Source organism: Alosa sapidissima, chromosome 11, assembly GCF_018492685.1.
Source record: "Alosa sapidissima isolate fAloSap1 chromosome 11, fAloSap1.pri, whole genome shotgun sequence".
Classification (NCBI taxonomy): domain Eukaryota; kingdom Metazoa; phylum Chordata; class Actinopteri; order Clupeiformes; family Clupeidae; genus Alosa; species Alosa sapidissima.
Window position 1 is genome coordinate 7,864,095 of NC_055967.1, and position 12,230 is coordinate 7,876,324.

General features: G+C 50.3%; 1 protein-coding gene across 1 annotated transcript in view; it reads left to right on the forward strand.

The window, feature by feature from the left end:
- Positions 1 to 508: 508 nt before the first annotated feature.
- The window catches only part of roraa (RAR-related orphan receptor A, paralog a), a 22,033-nt gene continuing 10,311 nt past the window's right edge, over positions 509 to 12,230 (forward strand). The window contains exons 1-6 of the mRNA XM_042110465.1: positions 509 to 746; positions 3,537 to 3,628; positions 5,751 to 5,892; positions 9,011 to 9,409; positions 11,268 to 11,389; positions 12,016 to 12,148. Of these exons, the coding sequence (XP_041966399.1) occupies positions 509 to 746; positions 3,537 to 3,628; positions 5,751 to 5,892; positions 9,011 to 9,409; positions 11,268 to 11,389; positions 12,016 to 12,148 (1,126 nt within the window). The remainder of the gene's footprint in view (positions 747 to 3,536; positions 3,629 to 5,750; positions 5,893 to 9,010; positions 9,410 to 11,267; positions 11,390 to 12,015; positions 12,149 to 12,230) is intronic.

The window sequence follows — 12,230 nt, forward strand, 5'->3', positions numbered from 1 at the left end:
CTCTCTCCCTCCCTCCCTCCCTCTCTCCTCTCCTCTCCTTCACGTAAGGGGTCTTAGAGCAGGAGACGGGTTTAAGTTTTAATCTGTGATGGGCTTCTACTCAGTACTCAGACAAGGCCCAGGCCGCTGCTGTGGTCCCGAGTGAGAGAGCCCTGCTGCTCAGCCCAGCTGGATACAAAGGGATGTTTTCCTTTACTCTCCTCCCTGAGCCTTTCTCCCTCCTCATTTTAATGGCAGTGGGAAGGTGTGAGTAGATGTATGTGTGCATGTGTGTGTGTGTGTGTGTGTGTATGATTCATGTCTCCTGAAGACTGCTGACTGAGTGCACCCTCTGTAGCCCTCACCTCATGCACAGCAGCTGCCTACAAGCCCCAGAGACAAAGAGAGACAGAGCAAAAGGAGGATAGTAGGAGAGAGAAGGGCGGAGAGAGAGAGAGGCGGCACAGCGGCCATTGCTCTTAGCCTGCTCCCCCTGGGGGCATGGTTCACCGATGCTGCAGTGCTAAGAATGACCCAGCCCAGCAGCAGCCTGGCTCCCCCATTTTCTGGGGCTGCCAGATCTGCAGCCCTGGCCCTGGTAGGCTTAGCTGGAGAGGGCTGGAGGAACTCAAGGCAGCAGCCTCAGCACCGCCACCACAACTTCCAGCGTGGCACGCCGAGGCAGGGCAAGCGAGCGAGTCAGACAGCCACAGCCACAGCCACGGCCCTGCAGTGCCACCTGCTGCCCGGGGCCTGCCAGTGCGCCAGTGACTCCTTGCACAAACTCACACACACGTCCAGACACAGCCACACACGGCGTTCCCCCTGCCCCGCTCTTTCTGCTCTTGCTCTCTCTCTCTCTCTCTCTCTCTCTCTCTCTCTCTCTCTCTCTCTCTCTCTCTCTCTCTCTCTCTCTCTCCTTCTCTCTCTCTCTCTCTCTCCTCTCTCTCTCTCTCTCTCTCTATCTCTCTATCTCTCTCTCTCTCTCTCTCTCTCTCTCTCTCCCGCTCCCCTCTCCGAACCACAGCCGCAGCCAGCCTTAATTACAGCACGCTTCAGTTGTTGTGGGCGCATGTCAGAACAAATTATGTAAGTAATGAGGCTGAAAATGCTAAAGGAGTAGAAGCACAGTGCGCCGGCTACGCTCACGCGGGGAGGAACACAACAACAAACAATGGAGAGGGCGCTGCCCACCTCGCGCGTACACACACACACACACACACACACACACACACACACACACACACACACACACACACACACACACACACACACACGGAGATCAAATCCATATTTCAGAGAGCGAGAGAGGGGGAAGAGGAGGAGAGAGAGATGGGAGGGAGGGGGGGACTTTAGCACTAATAAAAAAATAATCCATACAAGATTTTTGAAGATGATGAGGAATAATGATGATAATCAGCCTCTCCAGAGAGATATCAGGGAGCATTCTAATCAGTCGGCGAACAGCTTTAATTAGTCAGCTAATTAAGGGCTGTACCTTAGTGGTGTGTAGAGGCAACACAGAGAGTTCTCAGCCAGCTCCTCTCTCGGACAGGAGGCTGCATCAGGTGCTGTTATTTTTTTGTTTGTTGTGTTTGTTTGTTTGTTTGTTTGTTTTGGTTTGTGTTTTTTTTTGTTTTTCCTCGGCCCTCCGGGGGTCACCGTGTTCCTTTGTTGGCCTAATGAAAAATGAGAGCCAGGGCTGTGTTCACAGGCACCAGGGATGCCGCTACACAGAGATGCTCCTTGTGAGGGGGCGCTATTGTGACAGGCAGTAGCAGTGGCTGGGAGGGAACAGGTTGGGGGGTGGGGGGGGGGGGGGTGGCTGCTATGGTGCTGGAGTCTCAGGAAGAAGTCTGAAGAAGTCCCTGGGGCCCACTGAGGGGACAAGTGACATTATCCAGATGATATTAAGTGGCCCCAGCCGCACACCGTCCTGAAATGGCGTTTTCACAGAGAGTTCATGTGGCAATTAATTCCAGACTAGTCCGTGCAAAATGACTGTAGAGGCATGCACTAGTCCGTGCAAAATGACTGTAGAGGCATGCACTAGTCCCTGTAACCAGCTCAACAGCTGCAGGTCCACAGAACAGAGAGCTGTGGTGGTTTACTGCACCTCTGCTTTGGTGAAGACGACACAGACAGGATTGTGTGTATATGGGCAGGGTTAGAGGGGTCACTGGCCCGACAGGGGATTGGTTCATCTATTTATGATGTTGCTGGGTTGTCCTGCTGAGTTTCTCACCATCTGCTAAAACACAATCAATCCGGCAATCTCCTGCAATGTGTGTGGTGTGGTATGTGTGTGTGTGTGTGTGTGTTGAGTGTGGTGTGTGTGTGTGTGTGTGTGTGTGTGTGTGTGTGCATGATTAAGCCCCATCGGTGAGACCAGCGGCTACAGCCTCTCTTCTGCTAGCCTCAGTGCTGTGTGTGTCCCTGAGGGGAAGAGCTCTCACACACACACACACACACACAATACACACACCCAACATGCAGACACACATTCTCTCTCTTTCTCACGCTGTCTCTCTCTCAGTTCTTTTTATCCTATACTCTCTCTCCACTCCCCCCTCTCTCTCTCTCTCTCTCTCTCTCCCCCTCAAATGCCTGCAGTCATCAGGGACCCTTAATTACATCAGTAGCCCCCGCGGAGGCCTGTGGTGGAGTTGTGATGTTGGAGCCGGCTCCGCTGAGCTCCTCTCTACTCCGCTCCGGCCTTCTCCTCTCCCAGCGGGACCCCAGGGGAACCGGGTCGCCTGCTGACCTCCTGCTGGGGTTTGTGGCTCATGTGGCTTCAGGGTCAAAAGGGAGAGGAGTGAGGAAAAGCTCCACTCTGGCACACTGGCTTTTACTGCTGCCAGGAGAAGAGAACTGCCACTGCTTGTGTGGTTAAGAGCGGGCCTTCTGTTGTTGTTGCACTCCATCTTTTTTTATTGGTGCGGTGAGGTCTGCACTTGGCTGTGTGTGTGTGTGTTGTGTGCCTGAGTGTATGTGTGTACTGTTGGTGTGTGTGTGTGTGTGTGTGTGTGTGTGTGTGTGTGTCTGTGTGTGTGTGTGTGTGTGTGTGTCTGATCTTGTGATTATAATGCAGATGTGTGTGTGTTCTGGAGAGTTTGTTTGCGATGCAAGTTGACACCACAAGGTCGAGTGGGGACCCTGAGTTGAACACGGCCTCCACTGTTTTCTGGCTGTGTTAAAAAAGTGCCGGTTTCTTTTTTTTTCTTTTTTTTTTCTACCATCTTCTTTTTTTCTTTATTTGCACGCAGAAAAGAGAGGCCTTAGGATGAGCCAGTGGGTGAGGTGTGTTTGAAGCTCAGGGTCTGTTTCATGTGCTTGCGCAGGCAGCGGAGGTGTGCTGATGTGACTAGTGACAGCGCTATTGTGTGTGTGTGTTTTTGTGTGTGTGCGCGCGCCGTGTGTGTGTGTGTGTGTGTGTGTGTGTGTGTGTGTGTCGGTGTGTGCTTGTGTCTGCGTGTGTGCTTGAATGAGAGTGAGAGAAAAAAGAAAACAGAAAAACAGAAATCTAAATCTCTTTTCTTCTTCTCCCTTTTTTCTCTCTGCAGCTCAAATTGAAATTATTCCTTGCAAGATCTGTGGAGACAAATCATCAGGCATCCATTATGGGGTGATAACATGTGAGGGCTGCAAGGTAAGGCTTCAAACACTGTGTGTGTGTGTGTGTGTGTGTGTGTGTGTGTGTGTGTGTGTGTGTGTGTGTGTGTGTGTGTGTGTGTGTGTGTGTGTGAATGTCTGTGTTTCTGAGGGCAAAAAAAGAGTGTGGAAAGAAGCGAGAGACAAAAGAGAAACAAGACACAGAGAATCATACAGAAAAATCTTTTGGAGTTTCATCTCTTTAGAAACGGCGGGATGGTTGTTATTTTCTGGTGCTGTGCTGAGAAAGGCTGTTAAGGGAAGGACAAAAAGAATCTGTAAACACATCAGAAACACAATTATTAAAATTGGTCCTAGTAGTTTTGGCCACACATTATAAGACCACCACAACTACTGAGGAAAAGTGATTTCGTCGAGTAGGTCTATCCTTTGTGCCCGCGGGGGCTTCCTTTGTCATACCTTTTTCACTTTTACCGTGTTCATGTTCATGCGCTGCAACTGGCTTCTCCTGAAATAAATCATCACAAGCCGAGCACTTTGAATTATGGCAGATCGTTAGCAACTTTTGGCTGCGGTGTGTCACACTCCCCCCCCACCACACATGCAAACCTCAACCCCCAGCCAACATCCCTATCTTATCTTTTTGTTGCCATCTCAAAGCGATAAACAACCACGCCATTGCTTTTTTTTTTTTCGGTAGCGCAGGAAGTTTTTTTTTATGTGTTCATCATAGCAGGCTTCTCGTGTCTTTGCTGCCTGCTTGTCAGTGGTTCAGCCATTAGTAAAGCAGCAGACGGGTGGTGCTGCGGGCGAAGCAGCATCGGCGTAGAGCGACAGGCTCCGTGTTTCCACACATTCGCCCGTCGATGCGAGGGGCTACGCCAACACAGCGTTCCGGGAGAGACGCGCACGGTCACCGAATAAACTGCTGAAATGTATCTTTAATGATTGCTAATTACTTCAGGCAGAGAGGCATTTAATGATATGTGCGAATACACTGGCCCAGACCATAAATCACCGCATTATTAAGGAGGCCTGCTTGTCACCGCCAGTCCTACCCCCACTTTCATAATGGCTGCCATTAGAAAGGCAACTTGGCAGCTGTCAGCTGTTTTCTTGTAATTAAACAGCCAATGAGCAACTAATTAAGACATATGTGTGTGGAGTGGTGGAGGGGTGTGTGTGTGTGTGTTAATGGCGTGCTGGAATCAATTCATTAAGTGTAAAAAAGATGAGGAGCCTCGATGCGAGTGTGGGCCGTCGATCAAAGACCCCGAAGCTGAGCCACTGTTGCAGGCGCGCCTCGCGCCACTCAACGCCACAGGCCGCGCGAGGCTTTCATCATTATCGACAATAACAGCCGTCGGGCTCAATACACTCCGCCGGCGAGGAGGAGAACGGCGCGGTGGTGGCACAGCTTGGCCGTGTGGCACGGCGTGTTTGTGAGTGATGGATGCTACAGAGGCATCTGCCGCCTCCTGCTCCAGACAGAAGAGTAGGACGTCACTGTTAAGCGATCAGACTGAGGGACATGGTGGCTTTGTCCTGGAAATGCTCGTGTGTGTGTGTGTGTGTGTGTGTGTGTGTGTGTGTGTGTGTGTGTGCATGTATGTGTGTGTGTGTGTCTGTGTGTCGGTCATTCATTATTTGTTACAATGTGTGTTTCCTGATTACGTGACCTTAGAAGGGAGCCTAAGGCCTGAGCTATTCAACTCTGCACTTAGGCCGCCTCAGTCACTCTGCAGGGCATCTCAAGCACATGAAAGTCTTCTTTGTTGTTCCTGCATTTGCTTTGGTCCTCCTGCGTTCCTCTCCTCGACATGTTATCGGTTTCTGTCTTTCTGTGTACCTCCGACTTCTTCATCCCTCCTCTGCCTCCCTGTTGTCTTTCTCTTGGACTCTCTTCTCCCTTTCCCTTCATCTCTCTTCTCTTTACCATTCTCTTCTGTCTTTTCCTCAATCTCTCTCCCTGTCATACATGTTTTAATCTCTTTTCACCCCCCCCCCCCTTTCCTCTCTCTCTCTCTCTCTCTCTCTCTCTCTCTCTCTCTCTCTCTCCTCTCTCTCTCTCTCTCTCTCTCTCTCTCTCTCTCTCTCTCTCTCTCTCTCCTCTCTCTCTCTCTCTCTCTCTCTCTCTCTCTCTCCTTCGTGTGCTGCAGGGTTTCTTCAGGAGGAGTCAGCAGAGCAATGCGGCGTACTCGTGTCCCCGTCAGAAGAACTGCCTGATTGACCGTACCAGCCGTAACCGCTGCCAGCACTGCAGGCTACAGAAATGCCTGGCAGTGGGCATGTCACGGGACGGTGAGTGTGTGTGTGTGTGTGTGTGTGTGTGTGTGTGTGTGAGTGTGAGTGTGAGTGTGTGTGTGTGTGTGTGTGTGTGTGTATGTGTGTGAGTGTGTGTGTGTGTGTGTGTGTGTGTGTGTGTGTGTATACCCCTGGGAGGGTGGGAGGGGAGAAATGTTGGCCCGCAGCCGGGGTCACTAAAAGTGTGTGTGTGTGTGTGTGTGTATGTGTGTGTGTACTGTATGTGTGTGATATTGGATATATGTGTGTGCTTGTGTGTAGTGCACATGTGTGTTCTGTCTGAGCTAGGGGTGTTGTGTGCATGTGTGTGCCATGGAAAGTGTGTGTGTGTACATGTGTGTGTGTGTGAGTGTGTGTGTGTATCCAGCCCCAGAGGAAGGGATGGGGGGAGGAGAGGCAAAGGGAGGGGAGGGGTGGAGAGAGGAGGCTGTGGCCCAGAGGATGAGCTCCCCGGGTCAGCTCCACCTTCGGCAGGGGAGCCCAGGCCTGGAGGGCACAGGTGGAGTTGGAGGAAGGAGAGAGAGAGAGGGAGAAAGTGAGAGAGAAAGTGAGAGAGAGAGAGGGAGGAAGAGAGATGGAGAGAGGGAGAAAAAGTGAGAGAGAAAGGGGGAGGGAGGGAAGGAGGGAGGGAGAGAGGGAGGGGCAGGTTAATGCTTGAGACAGAAGCTGGGAAGATGAAAGAGAAATGCTGCAGGAGCACAGGACACTCTCAGCAGACGCTAGCGTTACACTCTCAGCAGACGCTAGCGTTACACTCTCAGCAGACGCTAGCGTTACACTCTCAGTAGACGCTAGCGTTACACTCTCAGTAGACGCTAGCCTTACAGTCTCAGTAGACGCTAGCCTTACACTCTCAGCAGACGCTAGCGTTACACTCTCAGTAGACGCTAGCCTTACACTCTCAGCAGACGCTAGCGTTACACCCAGATGGAGTCTAGGGACTCGTCCCTAGTGGCGGTGCTGCTGAGAGAACCACAGGTCCAGAATTTAGGAGGAGGTGAAGGAGATGAGGAAACAGAGGAGGGATTAAGACGAACGTCCATTACCATCAGCAGATGCTTACCAACAGGTTCTGGATCAGGCCCGAACAGGCTGATCCAGTCCAGATGAAGTCCAGATCTGTTTTAGAGTCAGCTCGTGTATGTAGCACCCCTTCCTCTGTGGGGTGAAGTTGTTCTCATTGGTAGTCCAGTAGAACAGAGAAAGCACAAAGTCTGGTACACTGTTCCTTCCTTAAAACGTTCCTTTATTTGGGTGCTCAACTAAAGGTACCTGACCTGTGTCAGTTTCAGTTATACACCAGAAAATATTTTAATACAATAAAATAACTTCCTATTGGTTGGGCTTTGGATTGCCGACCTTTCAAGTCTCAGCTGCCCTTATCTGTGGTCCAGTCCGATGCTGCGCAGAGGGTGGTTCTGGACTGGGTTTCTACTAGACTGATGAGGTGGGGGTGTAGCTCTGGGCTGGACTGGGCTGGGCAGGGGTGCGGCAGTAGCGATAGGCGCCGTGGAAACACTCCCGGCTCTCCCTCTGACAGCAAGTAGCTTTTATCAAATGAGGGTCATTAGGATGGCTCATTAAAGGCAGCGCAGGTGAGCAGCATTAACAGGAGCACAGGTGTGTGTGTGTGTGTGTGTATGTGTGTGTGTGTGTGCATGTGTGTGTGAGAGAGAGATATACTTTGTGTGTCTGCTCAATTGTTTAACATGTATGTGTTGTTGCATCTTTTTTGCAAGTGTGTGTGTTTTGTTGTGCAGATATCCAGGTATGAGCGCACATGTGAGTGCCTGTTTATGTCTGTGTGAGAGAAAGAGAGAAAGAGAAAGTGTTTGATCTCCATTCGTGTGTGTATGTGTTAGACAAGACCCCTGCTGGGCTTCTGACCGAGTTGTGAGTGTGTGCGCGAGTGTGCGTGTGTGTGTGTGTGTGTGTTATATGTGTGTGTGTGCGTGTGTATGTCTGTGTGTGCGTGTGTCCGTGGCCTGTGACAGGAAGGCTGTAATCAGGCCAGGCCTTCTGAGTCTTTCAGCTGCTCTCTCACACACAACCAGGACAGGCAAGGTGACTTCTGACTTCTCTCCACACCAATCCCCATCTGCCTCTCCCTCACGCACTCATGCACACACACACACACACACACACACACACACACACACAGACACACACACACACACACACATGCATACATTCGTGCATGTACAAAAATATGCTCTCTGAGAGTCAAGCGAAAATAGAGGAAGGAGAGCTGAAGGATGTTAGAACTGTGTGTGTGTGTGTGTGTGTGTGTGTGTGTGTGTGTGTGTGTGTGTGTGGTTATGTATGCTTTATGTTCATTCTCCTGTTCTATTCCAGTCAGGCCCTGCCTGTGATTGCCTGCCCAACAGAGAGCAGTTTCTCTGCTGTGTTGTTTTATGCCTATTACTCCTCTGACACTCCCCTGAGAGACATAAAGACTCCATTCCCCATGAGTACCCTGCTTTGGCTGAGAGAGCTGTAGAGCTTCAGCTACAGGATTGTTATGGAGTCACACATCCTGAGGGGAGAACTGCTGGTTAGGAGGGATGCTGGATGCTTAGGTTTGGATAAGACACAGTGGTTTTACAGTCACTGAGAACAACAGTCACCTTTGTGGTTGGTTGTTGGGTGTAATGGGAGAAGACAGAGGAAGGCTTGGCAGACCTTGGACATAATGGTGTAAAATATGAAGGGAGTTCCCCTCCATGTTGTCAATTTTCTAAATCCTACTGTAAAAATTGTTATGCTGTTTTGTTTTGTGCTTTGGCAACACTGTACCTACAGTCATGCTAATAAAGCAACTTTGAATTGAGTTCCTTTGATTGTCATAATGTGGTGTTGCCTGCCTTATGTGTTATAAGTTTCGAGGATCAAGGACATGATCGTAATTGTTGTTTTTTTCTCCCACTCCTCCTGTTTTTGTGTCCATCTACCACCCTCTCTCCTCTCCCACCCTCTCCCCTTCCTCTTTGCACCCACTCTTTTGTTTGTCGTTTTCTCATTCTTCTCCCCCCCCCCACCACCCCCCCACCACACCCCCACCACACACACACACACACACACACACACACACACCTGCACACCTCACACCCCACAGCGGTGAAGTTCGGCCGCATGTCCAAGAAGCAGCGTGACAGCCTGTATGCGGAGGTGCAGAAGCACCGGCTGCAGCAGCAGCAGCGCGAGCACCAGCAGCAGCCCGGCGAGGCCGAGCCCCTCACGCCCACCTACGGCGGCCTGGCCGCCAACGGCCTCACCGAGCTCCACGACGACCTCGGCGGCTACATGGACGGACACACCCCGGATGGCGCCAAGCCCGACTCGGCCGTCAGCAGCTTCTACCTGGACATCCAGCCCTCGCCTGACCAGTCCGGCCTGGACATCAACGGCATCAAGCCCGAGCCCATCTGCGACTTCACGCCCGGCTCCGGCTTCTTCCCCTACTGCTCGTTCACCAACGGCGAGAGCTCGCCCACCGTCTCCATGGCAGAGCTAGGTAAGGCCACCGTCTCCATGGCAGAGCTAGGTAAGGCCACTGTCTCCATGGCAGAGCTAGGTAAGGGCACTGTCTCCATGGCAGAGCTAGGTAAGGGCACTTGGTTTGTTGTCAGCCGCAGCTTCCATTTAGTTGGCATGGAGTGTGGTGAATTGCTCTGCATTTATAGATTGCTTATGTATTCAAAGCCAGAAGTGAATTTGATATATTACAACAAATAACATTTGTTGAATGAAGCTGAATAACATTGCATTTTTCCTAGATCAATGTGCAGAACTAGACAGAAATAGACATAACAGACATAATAGATGGATAAATGTAAACAGCCATAACAAACATAAACAGACAAACTAGGACATAACAAATAGTGCATAATGCACTTATTTACACACTACTGAACAACAGTAAATGTACAGCCCAGTCAATGTGCTTCCCCAGGTTCTAGAATCCATTTGCAGATAATACATTACATCCAATCACATTCCTCTGTACACACTTTCACACTGGCAACACACACACACACACACACACACACACACACACACACACACACACACACACACAAGCATGACCTGCCTCTAATAAATAGCAAATAGCTGCACTACACATGGTCATTAATCTGTTCAAAAATTCACACACCCGGGCATATACATGTAACTAGTGGCAAAGTCTGTTATACTACACGTCTCTCTCACACACACACACACACACACACACACGTACACACACACGTGCACACACACACACACACACACACACACACACACACACACACACACACACACTCACACTCACACACACACACACAAGCAAATGCTGTTAGCGGGATGCTAATAATTTCATCAGGAGTAGTCGTCATCAGAGTATAGCATCCTGTTTAGGGCTGTTCCATGAATCCGAGAGGGGCAGGACTTGTCAGTACAGGGACCCTCTGATCGCTGGGCGGCTGATCTACCTCCCTCATACATCAGACACGTCACAGGGCACCACACCACACCACACCACTCCACACTACGCCCACAGACCAGGAGAGACAGGGATGTGTCGTCTAGTTCAAAAGCTTTTTTTGTTATGCCAGCGAAGTCAATTTGAATTTGATTTGAATTAAATTGAGAGAGAGAGAGAGAGAGAGAGAGAGGGAGAAAGGAGAGAAGCCAGGGGTGGGAGAGGCACCAGGAGGGTTGGATTGGGGGAGGGTGACAGGGGGTAACTCAACCATGGGGCAAATGACACAAAGGTGGCTTAAAATAGCAGTAGGTTGGAGACTCATCTTAGAGACTCATTAAAGGAGGCACTTTTTTGTAATTAGTTTCCATTAATTAGGGCCAATCAGGATCTGGCAGGGCACGCATCGGGGGAAATCATTTTTTTTAGCTTCCGCCGGGTGCTTTGGGGACTCCTTTTTAACAGATGTGTTTTCAAAATGATTGAGTTTCCTTGTACCATATGTGTGTTTTGTGCCTTCTTTTTATCTGGTCAAATGAGAATGTGACACAGGTTTCAGGGAATGCTTATGGCACAATGCACACATTCAAATGTACATTTAGTCAGAAACACACACACACACACACACATTCACAGCACTCTGTTGATTTCGGTCATCACTGAATTAGATATCTCCTCTTCAAAGCTTTGAGCGTTCACAGCTCACACACAATTTACACACAGACACACAGACACACACACACACACACACACACACACACACACACACACACACACACACACACACACACACACACACACACACACACACACACATTGCCAGTGTCTAATAGCCAACACAAATAGACGACCGACGGAATGTGGTCTCCTTTTCTGTGTTCCACATGCCTCACGGTTCCTTGTTCCATTCCAGAACACCTGGCCCAGAACATCTCTAAGTCCCACATGGAGACATGTCAGTACCTGAGAGAGGAGCTCCAGCAAATGACCTGGCAGACCTTCCTTCAGGAGGAGATGGAGAGCTACCAGAACAAGGTAAGAGAGGCTCTGGAATAGCCCTCCACACACCACACAGTCCCAGGACAAGGACCTCTGCCCACTGCCCTGTAGAAGACATTGACCAGTGCAAATGACCCCCAGAACTTCCCCTCTATGCAGCTCACATCAGCACATTTCTGCAACAATCACTGCACCCTTTTCCATAGAAGATATACTGTATGATATTTTGTAATCTGTTAAAAAATATGCAGTTTGATATGTTATTTCAAAGATTGTGAAAGAGACACAGATGAAACAGACAACTGTCTGTTAATGACATATGATTACATGACAACCGTGGAAACACAGATGCATACAGATTTACTCACAATCCCCTCTCTCCCACCACACCACACCCCACCCTTCCTCTCCTGCTCTGTCCCACCACACCACACCCCACCCTTCCTCTCCTGCTCTCTCCCACTCCTTCCCCCACTCCTCTCCTTTCCTCCTCTCCCCCTCCACTTTTCTTCTGTGCCCCTCCTCTCCTCTCCTCTCCTCTCTCTTCTCTTCTGTGCCCCTCCTCTCCTCTCTCCTCTCCTCTCCTCTCCTCTCCTCTCTCTTCTCTTCTGTGCCCCTCCTCTCCTCTCCTCTCCTCTCTCTTCTCCTCTCCACTCCGACAGCCTCGAGAAGTCATGTGGCAGCTGTGCGCCATCAAGATCACAGAGGCCATCCAGTACGTGGTGGAGTTCGCCAAGCGCATCGACGGCTTCATGGAGCTGTGTCAGAACGACCAGATCGTGCTGCTCAAAGCAGGTGAGAGGAGACGCCTCAGCCCTGTCTGCTGAAAGAAAGAGAGAGTGAGAGAGAGAAGGAGGGAGAGAAAAAGAAAGGGGGG